This window comes from Pezoporus wallicus, unplaced genomic scaffold, assembly GCF_028554395.1.
Source record: "Pezoporus wallicus isolate ANWC-B61680 ecotype Strahan unplaced genomic scaffold, APGP_CSIRO_Pwel_v1 contig_3181, whole genome shotgun sequence".
NCBI lineage: Eukaryota > Metazoa > Chordata > Aves > Psittaciformes > Psittacidae > Pezoporus > Pezoporus wallicus.
In genome coordinates, this window is record NW_026641700.1 from 3,929,997 (window position 1) to 3,950,843 (window position 20,847).

The 20,847-nt window shown below is 39.3% G+C and overlaps 1 protein-coding gene across 2 annotated transcripts in view; it reads left to right on the forward strand.

The window, feature by feature from the left end:
- Positions 1-20,847, forward strand: part of ZNF385D (zinc finger protein 385D) — a 416,419-nt gene that overhangs the window by 70,728 nt on the left and 324,844 nt on the right. For both annotated transcript variants that reach the window (XM_057424835.1, XM_057424836.1), the window contains exon 2: positions 17,665-17,943. In XM_057424835.1, the coding sequence (XP_057280818.1) occupies positions 17,665-17,943 (279 nt within the window). The remainder of the gene's footprint in view (positions 1-17,664; positions 17,944-20,847) is intronic.

Below are 20,847 nucleotides of genomic sequence, written 5' to 3' on the forward strand. Positions count from 1 at the left end.
TCTTAAGTGAAGAACAACCTATGCTGCATTCACAGGTGTGATAAAATATTGTGCCATTGTGAAACTTCTGTTGACTGCTTGCTTTCATTTCATACTTTGACACTTGGGCACTTGTTTTTTCTAGTAGGCTTGTTCTCAGAGAAGATCCACCTTCCTTCTGATACCTCTTTCACTGGTTGAAATGGTGACAGCACGAAGAGTAGTAGCTGCTTTCTCTCTCACTTTAAACTCATAAGTGTTGAACGTGTGTTAGTAGGTGCTGTACCAATTGGCTGTTATATGAGCACATTCTTGTACAGAGCAAAAAAGTGATTTTAATGATGCTTAAGCCAGAAAACCCAGAGGCTTTTGCTCTCCTTTCTCATTAAAATTTAAGTTTGTGCAAGGAAAGTTGAAAAACTGTTGTCATCTTTTTTTTTTTTGTGTGAAAAATACTGACTTTGGCCAAGCTCTTAAAGAGAAAATTTCCAGTGTTTTTGACCCTAGATGATTAGCTCAAATGGCCCTGTTGATAGCTCTTTCAAAAGCCTTCAGTAGCTAAATCTGGATTTATATTTACATATATATTTTATTTTTGTATACATAAGTACATGCAATAAATGACAGTTTCCTGTCCTTTTTGAAGTTATTTATTCCACAAAGAATAAATATTCAACAAGGGTTGAAGCTAGTTGCTAAGGCAGAAATAAGTATGCTCTGTGTCAGATGATGTTTCAGAAAAGTCCATGTAGACTCCTAAGTGGTTGGTGGCCATTCAGAATGGTTAACTTCCTAATGGTTAACTTCCTAATGCCATGTAGTTAGTTATTTGTGTGTTATAGATTTTTGAATTCTTCAATACTGAAAACTTGTGTCTGTAACGAAATAGTAAAGATAGAAGTCATAGTGCATTACAAGGGGAAAACCAGCTGCTCCTTCTGCTCACTTCTGGGTAAATACTTTACAACTCTAATGGACAAATTATTTTTTTTTTTTTCTTAAATAAACACAGATCACTGCAAAAAGTCTTGATATAGTAAGAAGCGTCCAGTGTAAGGTATCACTGCATTGGTTTGTGTGTGAATTCTCGCACTGAAAGTCTGAGTTTGTTGAACTCTGAGCAGTATGTGGAATGATGTTTAGTGAATGAAGAGCAGTAAGTGCACTGATTAATAATCAAGGGATTTGTGGCAAGCAGTTGGTGATGGTGAGTGTGTTGGTTCCAGATGTGTATGTACCGTAGGAGCAAAGCATGCTGAAGTGGAAAACACTGCTATACTGTGAGATAAGCCATGCCTGTTTGCTTTCTACCAGTGAGTGTTGACTGCAAATGACATCAATAGGCCAGATTTAAATAATGCTAAGTAAAAGAATGATGATTTTGTCTAATCTAGAGAAATGAGAGGTTGGATGGAATAGTCTCTTCTGTGCAGTGTCTTAGGGGAAGGTCACTTGTTCAGTTGTTTGGTTTTAGGCTGTGTTTTTGATGGCTTTACTTACTTGCAGTGTACTCTTCATATGACTGTGACAAAATGAAAATGTAACAAAGATTTCAAATGGATTTCCATCAAAATGAAACAAAAGTAAATGAAAGTATATTGAAAGGTGTGGCTTTTCTGTTGTCCATAGCACAACAATTTTTCCTTCCATAAAAGAAGAATTTTTTTTCAGGAAAGAAACAAACCTGACAGTATAAAGGTTTACGATAGAAGTAATTTGGCATAATATTTACTTCTGTTACCTTACAGATCTTCTCAGGAAACTAAAACCAGCTGATTCATGAAATTAATAATGAATGTATTGTAGCCTTTTGAGTCATACAGTCAACAATGTAGCTATTGTTAGCTATTGTATCCTTTGTACTTTTTCATCATTAAATGTTTCCCTTTTCTGATTAGAAAAGCTTTGCAGTTCTGCAAAGCTTTTGTCATGTAAGAAGTTCTTAGTCATTCAGGTAATCCCATTAAAATTCACTGAGAGTGCTAGTGTGAATAGCCTGGTAGGCTGGGTTTAAATTAATAAAGGAGTCTCATTTCTGTTCTAGAGTAGGGGTATATCAAACACTAAAAGTGCTTTAAGTGTTCTTTAACCCAAGCTGTAAAAGATAGCATAAATTTGGAAAGTGACAGTTTCTATAATGCATGGCAAGAACAGCAGAAATAATGGTGACTACTGAGATGCTGAAATCACAGCATGAATTTTGAGGCAAAAGGAAAATAGGGATCTGATTGCTTTTCTTGCACCATTTGTATTCCAGTGTGCCACTGACTTCAGTGACTCTCATCCTGACTTGCACCTCGATAGAAGTATGTTTACCTTGCCATTTTATGAAAATGTATTCACTTAGATGTCTGTTTTTTAATAGAAGGAGCCCCATGTTGTGTAAAACTCTGTCAGTAGTTGGGGGTCACTACTATCCTTGTCTTTAACACTTCTCTAACTTGTCTGAAAAGATGATTTAGATTGAGGTCTTGTTTATGTCCAGTGAGGTGCAATGTTTTAGACAATGAGGTTAATCAGAGAAGGTATTTTTGAGAAAAGTCTTGAAATACCAGGCCATTCAGTATTCTGTCAAACCTCTTGTCCTAAAATCATGTTTCAAAATGAGTTAATCCTGAAAATTTCATATATATTTTATTCAGTAGCCTTAAATGACCTTCAGTGCTAACGGGTATTTAATGCCAAATAAAGCTGTCATTCTGAAAAGTGGTCAGGTAAGTCCCAGGGATTTGATAAACTTATCCTGTGTCTAATAGAGTTCAAAAGCTTCTTCATCTGAATCAGCAAGCCTGAAGGAAGAAACTTCATAGGTCTTACACAGAGCTTAAATCCTAACATGCGTGACTTCTTGGAGGTTTTCAACAGCTTTAGCCTACCCTGACAAGTCAGGAGAGATTGCAGATGGCTGGTGGAGCTGGAAATATTTTACAGACTCAGCAGCAGTGCTTTTTGCAGATCACAGTGGCTGAGCAAGTGCTCAGGCTTCCCAAGAGCAGTAGTTCTGGGTCTGTGCTACGAGCGTTTGCCGCAAAGTGCTGTACTGCTGCAAAGGTCTCCCAGAGAAAGATGGCGAGAACATGCTTTCTATGTGTTTTGTGGTGTTATTCCCAAACTTTCTGTGGTTCTTTTTCACAAGTATATATATTTTTTTGTTTGGTTGGTTGTTTTTTTTTTTAAGGACAAAAATGACTTCCAGTCATGGGAGGATGTTTCAGAAGTAAGCACTGATGCCTTTTAATTATTAGCAACCCATGGTGTGTAAAGCCTAATAAAAATAATATGGTGGTAGAATTCTTAAGGTGGTGGGCCAAGAAAACTTTCCACAGAAAGGATATATAAATATACATACATATTTTTTCTGTAAAACTGAAAAATCTTTCTTAGTTTAGAAGCCCATTTTGTATTTCAGCAATGTTAAGACACCATCGTTGACTAATGTGTTCAGAAATCTCCTGGGCCTCTCTGGTAATGTTCTAGATTTTGGAAGGTATTGCTGGAATATATTGCAAAATCAGCAATTTCAAACAGGGCTATTTTTACAAGCAAAGTAAAGCAGTAGTGCCTTCTCTATAGCAGAGCTATGGGCTTGAAGTTTCTAGTTTGCCCATGTTTTCCTCTATTTCCATATTTTCATTATTGAGCTGCATATGATGAAATTGTAAATAGGTAACATTTAAGTGATTGTGGTTTAATAAAAACTGACAGAAATAATTTCAAGCCCTCCCCTTATACTTTACCCTAAAAGCTGTCTTAATGTGTGTTACTTATAAAAAATATAAGCAAATTGTCCCTGGTATTCCCTACCCTAATTTTCCATACATGAATTTAATAGAGGGATGAATTACACTTGTGGGGCAGTAATGCAAGGAAAAGTTACTGCAATAAATACCTCGTTGCTCAGTAGGTCCTCTTAGGTCGTGATAGTCTGTGATACATTTTCTTGGACATACTCTCACCCTGTAGGATGATGGCAATCATATATTGAAAATACAATGGCATTCACTAATAATGGATCACCTGAATTTATCCCAATAAAAAAAATAAATCATTCCAGTTTCTCTTTTCAGTAATTAGATCCCTTTTGCACAGTTTTATTTTTGATGCATAAGCATTTCTGTAAATGCATTACATCTGGGTGCTGTGATGAAAAGGTTATTAGAGATGTGACACAGACAGATAGGTTTTTGTGTTAAAATAATTCCCCAGCTGCGAAAGTGAAGCCCTATGTTGGCCATGTGTGAATGTAACAAAAGAATTTAGTTGTTGCTGTAGGATACTATGTCATCCTAGGGGAACATGAAAAGGAACAGGTATCCCAATTTGTCTTTCATAGTTTTACTGATATAAGTCAAAGAGGGTCTGGTTTGCTAGACATTTGTCTCTGTATCCCTAATACTGATGAACAGATTGAAGTAGTTGACATGAAAGAATATTATAGTAGTATAAGTAATAGAGGAGCCAACCAGGAGAGGTGCCATGCTTGAAATCATGCTCACCAACACGGAAGGCCTCATTGGAAATGTGATGCTCCAGGGCAGCCTTGGTTGCAGCAATCATGAGATGGTTGAATTGGAGATCCTCAGGACAGTGAGAAGAGCGTGCAGCAAGCTCACTGCCCTGGACTTCAAGAGAACAGACTTTGGCCTCTTCAGGAGCCTGCTTAGGGAGGTTCCTTGGGATATAGCCCTAGAGGGCAGAGGGACCCAAGATTGTTGGTTGATATTCAAGGATCACCTGCTACAAGCTCAGAAGTGCTGCATCCCAACCAGAAGGAAGTGCAGCAGGAGGGCCAGGAGACCTCCTTGGATGGATAAGGAGCTCCTGAGGAAAATTTGAGGGGAAAAAAAGAGGCATATAAAAGGTGGAAGCAAGGACAGGCGGCCTGGGAAGAATACAGGGATGTTGTCCAGGAAGCTAGGGACCAGGTTAGGAAAGCTAAGGCCCAGTTAGTATTAAACTTGACTAGGGATGTTAAGGATAACAGGAAGGGGTTCTGTAGTTACATTGCTAACAAAAGACAGACTAGCAACAATGTAGGCCCCCTCAGGAAGCTCTCAGGAGAGCTGGCTACACAGAATTTGGAGAAGGCTGAGGTTCTGAATGACTTCTTTGTCTCAGTCTTCACTGGCAAAGGCTCTGACCACAACACCCAAGTCTTGGAAGGCAGACACAGGGACTGTGAGAATGAAGACCTTGTGCCCACTGTAGGAGAGGATCTGGTTTGAGACCATCTTAAGAACCTGAACGTACACAAGTCCATGGGACCTGAGGAAATCCATTCGCGGGTCCTGAAGGAGCTGGCAAATGAAGTTGCTAAGCCACTGGCCATCATATTTGAAAAATCATGGCAGTCAGGTGAAGTTCCCGAAGACTGGAAAAAGGGAAATATAACCCCCATTTTCAAGAAGGGGAAAATGGATGACCCGGGGAATTACAGACCAGTCAGTCTCACCCCTGTGCCTGGCAAAATCTTGGAGCAGATTCTTCTGGAAGGCATGCTAAGGCACATGAAGAACAAGGTGCTTGGTGACAGCCAGCATGGCTTCACTAAGGGGAAATCCTGCCTGACCAATTTGGTGGCCTTCTATGATGGGGCTACAGAACTGATGGACAGGGGTAGAGCAGTTGATGTCATCTACCTGGTTTTGTGTAAAGCGTTCGACACTGTCCCACATGACATCCTTGTCTCTAAATTGGAGAGACATCAATTTGATGGATGGACCACTGGGTGGATAAAGAACTGGCTGGATGGCCGCACGCAAAGAGTTGTGGTCAATGGCTCAATGTCCGGCTGGAGACCAGTAACGAGTGGTGTCCCTCAGGGATCGGTGTTGGGACCTGTCTTGTTCAACATCTTTGTCGCTGACATGGACAGTGGGATTGAGTGCGCCCTCAGCAAGTTTGCCGATGACACCAAGCTGTGTGGTTCGGTTGATACCCTGGAGGGAAGGAATGCCATCCAGAGGGACCTTGACACGCTTGTGAGGTGGGCTGATGCCAACCTCATGAAGTTTAACCATGCTGAGTGCAAGGTCCTACACCTGGGTCGGAGCAATCCCAGGCACAGCTCCAGGTTGGGCAGAGAAGAGATTCAGAGCAGCCCTTCGGAGAAGGACTTGGGGGTGTTGGTTGATGAGAAAATGAACATGAGCCAGCTTCAGTGTGTGCTTGCAGTCCAGAAAGCCAACTGTATCCTGGGCTGCATCAAAAGGAGCATGGCCAGCAGGTCAAAGGAGGTGATCCTGCCCCTCTGTTCTGCTCTTGTGAGACCTCACCTGGAGTATTGTGTGCAGTTCTGGTGTCCTCAGCATAAAAAGGACATGGACCTGTTGGAACAAGTCCAGAGGAGGGCCAGTTCAGGGAACTGGAGCACCTCCCATATGAAGACAGGCTGAGAAAGTTGGGGCTGTTCAGCCTGGAGAAGAGAAGGCTGCGTGGAGACCTCATAGCAGCCTTCCAGTATCTGAAGGGGGCCTATAGGGATGCTGGGGAGGGACTCTTCATTAGGGACTGTAGTGATAGGACAAGGAGTAACAAGTTAAACCGGGGAAGTTTAGGTTGGAGATAAGGAGGAAGTTTTTTACTGAGGGTGGTGAGGCACTGGAGTGGGTTGCCCAGGGAGGTTGTGAGTGCTCCATCCCTGACAGTGTTCAAGGCCAGGTTGGACAGAGCCTTGGGTGCCATGGTTTAGTGTGAGGTGTCCCTGCTCATGGTAGGTGGGGTTGGAACTTGATGATCTTAAGGTCCTTTCCAACCCTAACGATTCTATGATTCTAATATCAGCCTCTCATGCAATAACAAAGGCATTGGCTGTCAAGGCATGACAGAGAATATGCTTTTTAGTTATATGCAGTATGTTTATGCTTCTCAACTAAAAGTGCGCTGTCTGCCACCCAAAAAAAACAGTCTGAAAGCTACCAGAAATTATGTTTTTTTTTGCCATGAATGCAGAGCTTGATGCATCCTCTTTGTGAAAGAGAATGCAATTTAAAGGTGCAAAACCAAGATAAACGAGAGAAACTTTCACCTGCTCTTGCAAAAACAGCTGCTAACCTTTCCAAACACAACAGACTCTTACATTGATGTGTTTGCATTGCTAGGAAGATGATCTGCTCTCCATTAAATTCAGCATTAGCGGCCCAGTGTGTGTAATGAACCAAGAAAATAATAATAATAATACAAAATGCTTTCAGTTGTAAATGCAGCCAAAGCTACCTGAGTATTTATAATGGACAGATAAACTGGAAAAAAAAAAAATTACTTTTGTGGAAGTATGAATGATAACATTCAAATACAAGCCTAATTCATCAAGCTTTTTTTATCAAAGGTGTTTGCAAAACAGCGTTTACAAGGAAACAAAATGTACAATGTTTTGTTTGATCTGGAAATCTCTTCTAATTGAGCTGAAATTGAACTAAAATGGACTAGAAAGAGTTCTTTTGCTTTTCTAGGTTCTTCTGCTTTAAATGTCTTTTGTTTAAAAAACATCCACATAACAATTCCATATAACAAAAGTATTAAAAAACAAAGGGGATATTGACTTTTAGCTGGTTTTATATGTGGTAAACATTGCTGTTTTCTAGGGCCTGAGAGGGTTTGAGAATTCAAATCATAAACTCTGGCAATCTTGAAAAGTTATCTTGCAAGCTACAGGAAAATAATAACTACTGAAATTGTTTATGTAGAAAAAAAAGTGCAAACACAAACTTTTGACATTCCTCTTGAAGGGAGAAGAAAAGAAATTCTGAGTTTTGGTAATCCCTTGCTTGTGGCCTTTAATTTCCTTTTTTCCACCATGACTACATTTATTGCCAGTTTATTTTATTCAGTTTCTGAAGTCTGCATTTGGTATGCATAACAAAGATTGTAGGGGATGAACTATCTGTCTCAAAATTACCATTCTCTATTCTGCAATGTTTTTTTGGGGGGGGATTTTTTTTCTTTAATCAGAATTCCCAGAGAGCTTGTTCATGTGACTTGCCTTTTAATTCTTTTTCTAATTCATTTTGTAGATGTGTTTTCATCAGCATATTGCTTAAATACTTTGCCAGAGAAGAATAAAAAAGTGATTTGTATTTCTTAAGAGAGAACCTGTCAATAAAATAGAGACAAACACTGAAAGGTAATTCAAAAAATTAGCTACTCGAATACAGTGATTGCTAGTGTATGTATTGGAGTGTTAAGAACAGAGCTCAGTTGTCTGCAAAAATGAGTTGCGCCTTATGCCCAAAAACCTGGTCATGCTTTTTCTTTCTGCTGAGATACAAAGATTTGGCTGGCTGTTTAGTTACTGAGAAAATGAAAGATCTTTTAAGGTGGTACATGACACTTAGAGGATATCTGGATGACTGGTTGTAGGCTGATTTCACATTAGGGAGTTGATCCAGAGAGGCTGAAAGAGGTGATTTTTACCTATGAAGTCAAAAGTAATATTCTTCTATCAGAAATATTGTGGCCACAGGACTAGAGAAGTGATGGTCCCCCTATACTCCACACTGGTCAGGCAAGTCTTGCGAGGAGTGGCTGAGGGAACTGGGGTTGTTCAGGCTGGAGAAAGGGAAGGTCCTTACTGCTCTCTACAACTACCTGAAAGGAGGATGTAGCAAGGTGGGTGTTAGTCTTTTTTCCCAAAGGAACAACTGATAGGATAAGAAGAAATAGCCGCAAGTTGCACCAGCATAGGTTTAGACTGGCTTTTAGGAAACATTTAGGGTTGGAATGGGCTGCCCAAGGAAGTGGCTGAGTCACCATTCCTGGAGGTATTTAAAAGATATGTAGATGTGGTGGCTGGGTCATGGTTTAGTGGTAGACTTCGCAATGGTAGGTTAATGTTTGGACTTGATGATCTTAAAGGTCTTTTCCAACCTAAATGATTCTGTGATTTTAATTGCAATACCTACAACAGTTCTGTAGTTTTGTACAGGTTGATTGTCGTCTTTTTCCTTTGCACACCCTTTTTCCTTTGGACCCTACTAAATGGTCTTACTTGTACATACCTCAGAGTTAACTTGAAAAATCTGGATTTTTTTCCTTTAATATCTGTGCTTACTTTCTGCCTTTTCAAAAATAATGCTTAACCCAAGATTTTGTTTAGTAGAGGCATTCTGAATTGCAAACAATCACTTCTGTGCCTTCCTTTTGAGCCAAGCCAACTCAGTGCTGTTGACTGGAATTTTGAGGCTGAGTGGAATTCCCAAATATGGAAGGCAAGGATATAGAAAAAAGTAATATACTTCAGGGTGCGTAGCAACACCAAAATTTCTTAGTCGGCAGAACCTTCATAGCTTTGCTAGCTATGCCTTTTGCCATTTTAACTACTGCCTTCTATACACCCTCTGTACCACAAGATACCCCTGTTGGAGAGGAGGGTGAAGCAACGCAAGCAGCTTGCTTTACCTGTGCGGAAAAAGCATCCCTAAAGACCTGGGTACCAGACACATAGCTGAATACACATCTTTATTTGGGCCTATTTTAGGCAGAAATCTTTGTCTTCACAAGGACTGTCTCTGAAAGCAGATTGAGTAACAAGCAAATGAGCGAGTTTTTTCATGGCTTGGCTTTGGCTGTAAGTCACCACAGTAGTGCTTCTCAGATTTTAGAAGCTGATGTTTGCAAATTAATTGCTTGGCCTTTAAATAGTTCCAAACCACCCAAAGTGCTCCATTATGTTAGTACAGGCTTGAGAAATAGATATGTATTACTAGCTAATTGAATAACATATGGTGTTGATTAGTGCTTAGCTCTTTATAGAACTCAATTAAAAAAATGACTGCAGTGTATTTTGAGACTATGAGATGTCTGTTGGTTGCTTCTGGCATGAGGGAACTGCTGAACCAAGAAATGATGAACTTCTTCTGTTTAGTTCATCTATTAGTTCCTTTAGGAACTCGTGGTGCACATGACTGTGATGGGAGATAGGCTGGAGTCTGTTCATTTGCAGCAGTATTGAAATGCAGCCTTTCCTGAAAGATTTATGTGCTCTCCTGGCAAAACAGAACAAAAGCCCAGGCTTTTTTGTTTTCTCTGCTATTGCTCAAGGTATACAAATATACAGTGAGCCTGTTTCAAATTGATAAAAATCTACTCTTATAGGGTTCAGTTTGTAGAGATGCGTTTCTTGGGAGGAATCCCAGGACACAGACATTAAGTTAAAAAGCCTTTCAACCCCAAATAACCTCAGTCTCCTCCCCCCTCATCCTTCTCCCTCCTTTCCCTTCCCTCAGCAATAAACGTGGGGAAAACCTGTCTTCATTTCTTCCACATGATGCAATTTTTGCTCAAGAGATTATTTTCCTCTCAAACTTCACAAAAATTACCAGAGATGATGATAATTACGATTTTCTTATTATTCACATAGATAATTGAACTGGTATAATAGCTAACAGCAGAGATCAGACTGGGAGGAGCTGGAAGAATACAGAAAAACGATAAACAGGAAAATAAGGTGTTTCTCTCTCTGACTTACCTTTTTTTTTTTCCTTCCTCATAAGCTACCTATTCTACTGTATCTTTTGTAGATTTTTTGATGAGAAGATTTCGTAAATAGTGGCTTCAAGCGTGACGTGTGCTGTGAGACGGCAACAAGAAATACTGACTTCTGTCTGCAGTTTTGTCACCGACTAGTAATTTAGCTCTTGGGTGTATGATCTGACAAACTCTACTGTTTAGAAGCAAGTGATGGTTATTCTTACAGTCCTAAAGTTCTTAGTAGAAAAGCCACAGACACTGTAAAATTATTTAATGCATATATTTTCCAGGTTTTTGTCAACAGCTTTCATTGTATTGTATACTGTTTTGTATTTATTTTTTATCTGAAGGACAGCAAAATCTGAAAAACTCAGAACAAAGGAGGTCCTGAAAAATCAATTATTTAAAAAATAAACCCTTTCCAGTCCCAGTAGGTTCCCATTCCCCCGTAGCTCTTCTGCTGAAATGATGTTCATTCATCCATCCATCCAGAGAAAACAGATGAGGCCTGCAGCGTATCCTGAAGGTTACTCAGGTCATTTGGGGGGGAGCTGCACCTCAGAGATGCAGTGCTTTTCACTGGGAGTGCCCTTTCACCGTTTCCACATTGTGTGTCCTTCTCATTATGTGCTTGTAACTGCCACAGCAGCAATGTGTAAAATAGAGCATTCATGACCTAAATTATTCTGGGCTCAAAACCAGGAGCAGGTGCAGCCCTCCTCAGAGCCGTAAGGCTGCAGTGTCACCACCACGTCATCCAGTGATAATGGGGGTGGAAGAGGCAAAAGCTATTTTATTTTTGTGTTCATGATCCTTCCCCTGGGCTGTCCTGCCCCCTCCATCCATGTATAAAATAGATGGCAATATGTTCATTTTTAAGCTTCTCCCAGGTACAGGTGTTGAGAGCCTACTTTTTTTTTTATTGAGTGAGGTCAATCTAGAGGTTATAGAAGCAAGTTAGTTGTTACTGATTTCTTGTTAAAGGTGCCACAAGTACCCAAGGCAGCAGGGATTTTTGCGAAGCATAAAAGGTAAATAGGGCATACTTAGCATACAGATGCCAGTTTTGGGAAGGTTCCTGTCATATATGGGCTCACAGTATGGAAGATATTCTTTAAAGGCTAATACAAAGGTCACCCTACTGCCATGGTTGTCACCAACCAGTAACATTCTATCACTTGACAGATATAGCAACATATTTATGAAGTTTGAAGAGATTGGAAGTTTCTGGTTATTGCCAGAAGGGTGTTTGTGTAGCGTGCCTGTAACGTTCCCCCAGGATGTGAGAACTGACAAGGTGATAATTAAAGAGAAGATCTTGATAAGTCATCGATCTTTTTTTTTTTTTTTTTTAATTTTCCCTTTTTTTTTTTATGAAACATTGTGCTAGCAACAGTTTCTTTGAAAGCAGCTGGTATCTGTTGATATCTGAAAATTGTGGTTTATTATTACCTGCAAAAGTTCAGTCCTTTTAACTTTTTCAGAGGCTATTATGGCAGGCAGGGTGAAATTCAGCCCATCTAACTTGAGATCTACAGGCGTCTGCAAAGGAAGAGGAATATATGTTTCTAGGAAAAAAAAAAACACCTATGTTTATAATTTTAGCCTATTTCACAGGGAGGTGGCTCTTTCCATAGGCCCTATAGGTGAGATTTACAGTGACTGCAGAGTCTAGGGATGACTGAGAAGCAGGCATCTACACCTTTGATTCCCACTTAAATGTCTTTCACAGTTTTGGAATGAAATATTAGAAATCCCTAAATATTGTAATTAGGGGGCTTTTCTCCTTTAATGCCTTGTCTGTATTTTTCTATCCTTCAGCTATTACAGGAATGTATTTGTTGTAGCAACCTGTTGGGAAGTACACAGGGAGATATTCCCTAAGATGTACTGTATCATTCATCAGTGGAAGGTGGTCTGCATTGAGTACAGCTGGCTTACCTACATAGTGGTCTCTTACTATAGGATTCATAAGTCTCTGTTGGTCTCTTAAATGTACCCAACATACTTGAATATTACATGAGCTGGGTCAAAGTCACAGTGACTGGGGCAGTTCTGTGCTTACAAGACAGTCTGGAAACAGAACAGTTGTAATACAAATGAGCAAAGTTTCCTTTCAATATCCTTGAATAGAAAGCATGATATTGTCTTTCATTTAAGAAGGTAATGATTGTTTCGTGGGAAGGATGTAATTTCTAATCCCTTACATTCAAGCACATTTCAGAAGAGAAATCCCCAGCAGCCTCTACGTTAGCTATGCCAGCAAACACCATAATTCGTAGTTGTGCTGCTTTTCCACAGGGGACAGTTTGCTACCTCACGAAGCTATAATGTCATGCAAAGTTCATTTTATCTGTAAGCATCATTGAGCCAAAATTGAGTTCAGAACTCCAGGGAAAATAAATGTAAGCATTTATCCACAGTGCTATTTCAGTTGGCTTGAAATTTTGCAGTCTTCATCAGGGTTCCTAAAGGTCGAGAAGTTAGATTTTTTTTTTTCTGTGGGGGGTGGGGGGGTGGGGGGGTGGAAGGGGAAGAGAGAAGAGAGGGAAAAGTTATCTGCAAAACTGATGGCTAAGATATGTAACCATTATAGTCAAGATTAACTCTGTAATGGGGCAGCAGGGAAAGAGGGTTTTCATTTAATGCCTATTGATCAGACTGGTAAGATATTGATAGCAATTAAAAATTGCATTTTAAATTTAGATTATTATGTTTTCTTCTAACCATTTTCCATGGAATTTTCCAATAGAATAAACTAAGCATTCTTTTCCTTAACTCCCACCAATCAAAATTGCTGTCTGAACATTTCAGTCGAAAAAATAAAGTATGCAGTAATGCGGGCAGAAACTGAAAGTCTGCTGCTTTGCAAGAATTAATCTGGAGGTGCGTTAATTTAAACACTGGTGGATCTTTAAAAGATTTCACAAACTTGATGTTTTTCTTCTTTTAAAATACTAGTTGGAGTTGTAAATTGTATTCTAAAAATATACCAGCAAGTTACACTCAGTAGGATGTCTTCCCCTTTATCCTTTGCTGTCTTTATTTCCTTGTCCTTTAAGGAATATCAGGTAGGAAGTACTCAATGTTTTAAACTGCTACTTTTTTTCAAATTTTTTTGTCTTCATGTTTGGGGCTTTTTTTTTTTTTTTTTCCTCTCAAACCATTTGTATCCAATCTACATACTGAGTACTGCTGTGTAATGTTGTTTTACAGCATCAGATCAAGTGTTTTGTACAGGTCTACTATTTCACCTTAGTCCTTTAGTAATACCATTATATACTCAGAAATCCCTTTGTATCTGTAAAGGAAATGGTAGCAGACTGTAATATAATAACATCTTCCTGAAACTTTTGTTTTCCTATTTGATACCTGGTCTGCAGTTATCATAAAATCGTAAGATAGTTTGGGTTGGAAAGGATCTTAAGATCATTAAGTTCCACTCCCCCTGCCCTGGGCAGGAATACCTCAGACTAGATCATGTCACCCAAGGCTCTGTCCAACCTGGCCTTGAACACTGCCAGGGATGGAGCATTTACCACTTCTTTGAGCAACCCATTCCAGTGCCTCACCACCTTTACAGTAAAGAACTTCTTCCTGATCGTTCCCTGCTTAAGTTTTAACTCATTACCCCTTGTCCTGTCACTGCAGTCCCTAATGGAGAGTCCCTCCCCAGCATCTTTGTCAGCCCCCTGCAGATACTGGAAGGCTGCTATGAGGTCTCCACGCAGCCTTCTCTTCTTCAGGCTGAACAGCCCCAACTTTCTCATCCTGGCTTCATATGGGAGGTGCTTCAGCCCCCTGATCATCCTCGTGGCCCTCCTCTGGACTTGTTCCAACAGTTCCATGTCCTTTTTATGTTGAGGACACCAGAACTGCACACAATACTCCAGGTGAGGTCTCATGAGAGCAGAACAGAGGGGCAGGATCATCTCCTTCGACCTGCTGGTCATGCTCCTTTCGATGCAGCCCAGGATACGGTTGGCTTTCTGTTCTGCGAGTGCACACTGAAGCCAGCTCATGTTCATTTTCTCACCCATCAATAACCCCAAGTCCTCCTCCACAGGGCTGCTCTGAATCTCTTCTCTGCCCAACCTGTAGCTGTGCCTGGGATTGCTCCGACCCAGGTGTAGGACCTTGCACTTGACATGGTTAAACTTCATGAGGTTGGCATCAGCCCACCTCACAAGCGTGTCGAGGTCCCTCTGGATGGCATTCCTTCCCTCCAGGGTATCAACTGAACCACACAGCTTGGTGTCATCGGCAAAGTTGCTGAGGGCGCACTCAATCCCACTGTCCATGTCAGCAACAAAGATGTTGAACAAGACCGGTCCCAACACCGATCCCTGAGGGACACCACTCGTTACTGGTCTCCAGTTGGACATTGAGCCATTGACCACAACTCTTTGCGTGCGGCCATCCAGCCAGTTCTTTATCCACCGAGTGGTCCATCCATCAAATTGATGTCTCTCCAATTTAGAGACAAGGATGTCATGTGGGACAGTGTTGAATGCTTTGCACAAGTACAGGTAGATGACATCAGCTGCTTTGCCCCATCCATCAGTTCTGTAGCCCCGTCATAGAAAGGCCACCAAATTGATCAGGTGTTATTTGCCCTTAGTGAAGAATTATCCCCTTTCTCTGATTTGAGAGACATGTCAGAAGGCAAAAATATACTGCAGCTCTGATGCCATCACAGCTTTCTAATGAAAGAGAAATCAAATCATAGATGCTCATTTTTTTTGTTTCCAAGGTGGAATTTCCCTTATTACTTTTCTGTGTCTGTGTTGACTGTGCATTTTATAATTGCTTTTTCTGGAAAAAGATGCAAGACAGAAGTGTTCTGTATGCCAAAAATAAGAATCTCATATATTATTAGTCTGTGTTAACTTGCATTCTGGAGGGATGCAGTAACATGCTAGTGTACTTTATTAGGCTGCCAGCTTATTTGTTTAAATGTTTCAAAAGGAATTAGATATGTGTACACATAGTGTATAAGATTTGTTTAATTTACTGCATTACATTTGCTTACAAAGTTTTATACCTTGGTTAGAAGACACCTTATATTATAGTAATCTCATGTCTATATGGCTAGCACTGTATGTCTAGAGGTATGTTTTACTTGTAATTTTAAATTTATACTGCTCTCTAGTGGAGAATACTTTCAGTGCAGAAGTATATATGTATTAATGTACAGATGTCTATAAGCTGGGATTTCTGAAAAGTTACTGTCATCCAGAGCAATTCAGTAAAACTAGTGCTATCATGTTAGAAAGTCATCCTTGTAATGCTTTGATTAAAGACTTAACATCTAAACTTAAAAATATTTCAGACAGATGAATATACCTCTTTGGAATGAACAATATCTTCAGCAAACTGTGCTGCTTCGTCAGGAGAAACCTCCTCCTTCTGTTAGAAATATGCTACAGATCTACTATACAAAACCCTCAAGTTTTCCCCTAAGCTTCCAGTCCCATAATGTCTTATGGGAGAGTTGCAATTTGTCTATAAAAGTTCCTATCATCTGTTGGTATGATAGGTTTGATTTTATTAAATAACTGCTTTTATGATGCTGCTTTTTTTTTCCCTTTTTTTTTTTTTTTTTTTTTTTTCCCTTCTCTAATTTTGCTTTGGAATGAATTCTTTAGCCTGCTTTCTCATCTCTTGCTGTGGGCAGTTAAAATCCTAGGTAAGAATTGACTACATGCAAAAAATGGAATAGTAATACCAACTGAACTGGTTGAGTGAGGTTTTAATGTACAGCAGGTTGGAGCTTTTTCAGAACTGGGTCTCTGCTTGCTTAAAAGAAATAAGATTTGTTACCATAAAACAACACAATGCTAGTTAGATAGCAGGCAAATCTGAAAACTGAGATTGGGACCATTTTGAATATTGGCAGGTGTTAGATTTGCATCTTTAGATAAATTGATCTTTATGATTTGATTGGAAAGCAGTAAATGTGTTTAAATCCTTGGGAGGACTGGCAAAACGTTTTGCTGATGAAATTCACAATATTTGAAGCTCTCTCAAGTGATTTGCAGTATTTTGGTGTAATCAGACCTAAATCTGAAGGCCTGTTTAGATTTATTTTTAGATACCGAACCTTGTCTGGATCTGGGATCAAATGAGTCTGTAGCCATTTTCTTGTGTTGCTGCAATCATCATTTTTGTCTTTAGGTTGACTGATTTCTCAGATAGAGATCAAATAGTATCATCATATTTAAGTCTGCAGTAATTTTGTCATTCAATGTACCGATTAGATTCTTTGGCTAGACCTTCATTTATTCACTAAGTCTAGGAGAACAAGCAATTTAAACTTTCATATGCTATTTAAAGGTCTCATTAAGATGCTAAGTTGGTATAAGATTTTGCACTCTGTGAATAGCAAATTAGGCTTGCAATGCACAGAGTACTTCACCTGTTCCATTTCTGCTCACCTTTAATCACAGAAACTCATGTTTACATTGGCTTCACTTGAAGTTTTGCAGATGAGATTATCTTCTCATTTCTTGTAGTTGTTACAGTTTGGTATTAGCTGAGTATAAACTAACTACCCTTGAATTATAATCCTGGGAGGTTAAGATAAGAAACTAATAGAACATGTTTATTGTTTGTCTTTGAACTATTTTGAACGAGACAAGTTATGGAATGATTAGATGGGCTTGAAAGCATTCATGGGAATTGGAGAGGGGGTGACTAGGGGTTGCTAAATACCTAATTAATAAACTCAGGAGTGGGGACTATGCATTTATGTTTTGCAGAATAAAATATAAGGGGGTTATTTTTTCTTCTTGTAATTGCAGCAGACCAGAATATGTAAATACAGGAAACCCTGACTAACTCTCCTCCCCCTCACTCCCCCTCCTCCTTTTTTGTTTTGTTTTGTTTTGTTTCCCCTCAAAGCATGGGTTTTCCATGATCTGCAGCTTCCTTTATGGCATGTCTGCCTGCTCTGGTGTGGGGTTTCCCTTGGGCTGCAGGTTGGCTGTCTGCTAATTGAGGTATTCCGCGTGCTGTAGGGAGACAACCTGTATCATCATAGCCTTCACCGTGAGCTGGAGAGCAGTCTCTGCTCCAGTGCCTGGAGAACCTCCTTCCCCTTCTTTTCCACTGTCTACAAGGCTGTTTCTCTCACGTTTTTGTTTGCAGATGTAGAAATCGTGTGTATATTGTTTCGTATTGCTCATCGCTTATCCCTCTTACGTCTTTTCCCCACAGAAAATATGAAGAAGCCCTGGAGCCCTGATTTACCAGGTGATAACCAATCGTACAACTCAGATTTCACATCCGTCCCAGACAGAGAGGGTGAGAAAGAGTTAGCACCTGATGTCACTGAAGAAAAGAAGGAGAGAGAAAAGAAACACACAAATTTCACTTTGTGTAATGTTTGTAACATTCAGCTGAACTCTGCTGCTCAGGCACAAATCCACTACAATGGCAAGTCCCATCAGAAGAGGTTAAAACAGCTCAGCAATGGCAATCTCAAAGGTGATAATGGTAAGCATTAAAATATGTGTACCTTTTTGCCATTTTTTGTTGAGAGAATTGCAGCAATGTGCAGTAGAGTCTATATATGTGAGTCAAAACATTTCTTAAATTCAGACAACAAATTTTTTGAATTTAAGACGAAGGCTTCTGGTGACCTCAGAGTGCTTGGTGTCACCCCTAGCGTGAGCATCTGGCAAATAGCTAAAGGTATACCATCTGTGTTGTTAGAAGTATTTTCATTTTATGCTTTGCTTATGTGATGATGTTGATTCAGATCCTTTCTCATTCCATTTGCATTTTGATGGTTTTCAGCATAATCAGTGATATTCCATATTTCACGGTCGACTAGAAAGGTTATACTTGCTGGGGGTATGGTTGCTTTTGATGAATGTAAGGTGGTTGCAAAATAAATTGAAACAAATACGTTACGCAGAACAAATACATTCCCAAACTCATTTCGCTTTAGTGTGCTAATTCGGGTTCAACCCATAGCAAGCATATGTCTGTTTAAAGATCATAACTGAAGTCAAACAGAGATGGAACAAAGGTTATTTTGGTTTTAATTGATTTTCTTGGCAGCTTTGGGAAAAGCATTTTATAGTAGGTTGCATGTTTTCCTATCAGAGTGAGTTGTATGCCTCAAAGAAAAATGTTTGTGGCTGCATATACAAAAGCAGATAATAGAGGCAAATGATGGTCTCTGACAGGAAAAAACATTACTGGGTTATAATTTCCTCAATGTCATAACAGGTATAGTCAACTTTGCTGCTCTGTGGGTAGAGTTGTACTGTATTGCACCCTGCTTCTATGTACCATGTCACATAAATAATGGTTTTAATATGATTTACTTAGGACTTTCAGACTCTTTCTTCAGACCTCACGCTTTGCTTATTATTTTGTGCCATGAGTTGCTTCTTGTCTGCAGAGGGATATGCAGAACATGAGTCCTTATATAGGTATTTTAGTAATCTGTGAGGAATAATGTAGGTATGTTACTGAAGTGTGTTGGATGTGAGTGCTTTTCTGTGTAAGAGGTGTGTTGCTCATTTCCTTAAAATAAAACAATAAAACAAACAAAAACCCACTGAGCAGCGCAAATCATTTTCTGCTTAGGTGGCAGGATTATAACATGTGCCACTGTTCATAGTTCAGGCTTATGAGGAATACCACTGCTATTAGTAGGAGCTGTGAAAATGCATAGAGATTGATTTCCTAATTTATTAAAGGTGCAATATGGTTATCCACAAATGAATTTGTTCTAAACAAATAAACAAAAAGTCTAATGTTATTGCTGTCTTCGTTTAAGGTAAAATTTTATCATTATTTTTAGCACAATAATTTTGCTAATGGTAGAGTGTGTTTTTCTCAAGTTCATTTTTCTGCTTTTATCCATGGTAATGAAAGAATTAGTAATTAATCAATGCTGATATTAGTGTCAGAGGGCTTCAGTCGTGTTTCAACGCTTGAATTCTGGCAGGGTTTTTATTTTCCTTCTTAAAAGTATCCCTGCATCATGTATACCTGCATCCATTTGTAGACAGAAAATAGGAGATTGACTATCTAGCTCTTTGTTTCAAGGTGCAGTTATTTTTGGGGGTTGCCTGAAACTTGAGTCTTTCCAAATCTGGCAGATCTTTGAGTATAATCAAAAGTAGCACTCAACTGAGAGAGCTACGTAGGGAAGAGAGTAAGGGAATGATATTCCCATCTTACTAGCCTTTGATATTTCAGTTTTTTTAAACTGAACATTAACTAAAATAGACACCGATATTAAATGTTTCTTGCTAGGTCAGAACTGTATTACAGCTGAATGTCTGAGTAACCACCCCTCTCCGCACTTTGAGCAGAGACCTTGTTAGAGATCCCTTTTGTAAGTCAAGTAGAAATCAGAACTTGACAGAGCTTCCACAGTAAGTTTTCTCAAAACTGGTATTTATGAAATACAGGCAGCGTTTTTCGGACAAATGAACTTTTTGTTGATGAGACCCCAGGAAGCCCGAGCGACACATGACCATGATTAAAAAAAATGATGACTTGACCCCTTCAGTTTACTGTGTGCACACAAATGATGCTTTTTGAAGGTCACTGAAGTAACTGTTAAACATGTATGATACAGTTTATTCAATGTACCGTCATTGGTGTACATATGTCATTTATGAGAATGGTATTTCTTCTTTAGAAGTATGATCATCACAGAAGACAGCTGTTATGTTCAATGTCCAGGTTAGTGGTCTGATAATTCTTGAGATTAAATTTTGCTGTAAATTAAAATTAAGTAAAGGCTCTGCTTTATGAGATTATCTTCCAAGGCTTCGTCATCAGTAGTTTTTCATTATATCTCATGTTGAATGAGAGGAGTGTTTGCACTATGCACAAGAAAACCCTGTTTCCAAATGAAGCAATTCATGGACTGTACTACGGGTTGTATATGCCTTTGAAAAATTGTATGCTTGCTTGGAACTTACATATGTGGAAAGGTTGGGAAAAATACTGGAATTTTGACTTATTGTTTTGCTTTATCTCTGAATTATTCCCACAAAGCAGGACAGGTTTGTGTGTTTCGTATCGGAAGGGCCAACAGAAATGCAGGACTGATTTGTATGGGGCAACAGCCCATGTTTAGTTCCAAAATAATTTGCAATGGACTGCTGAATCACCATGAGTGAATGAGGCATGGTTAGGGCAAAACCTAAAACTGCTTACCTCTGCAATACTTCTTACAATACATTAGATAACAGGTGGAAAACTAATGGAGATGAGAAATGGCACAAAATTAATAGAAGTCCTTTCACTTTAAAAATTGGTTTCTGAAACATTATGCTTTTAAAACATAGGAGCCAGAGAGGCATTTGGCAGTAGTTTCTTTACGTAGCTCTTTGAATTCATAGCCCAAAGACTATCCAGTTTAGCAAG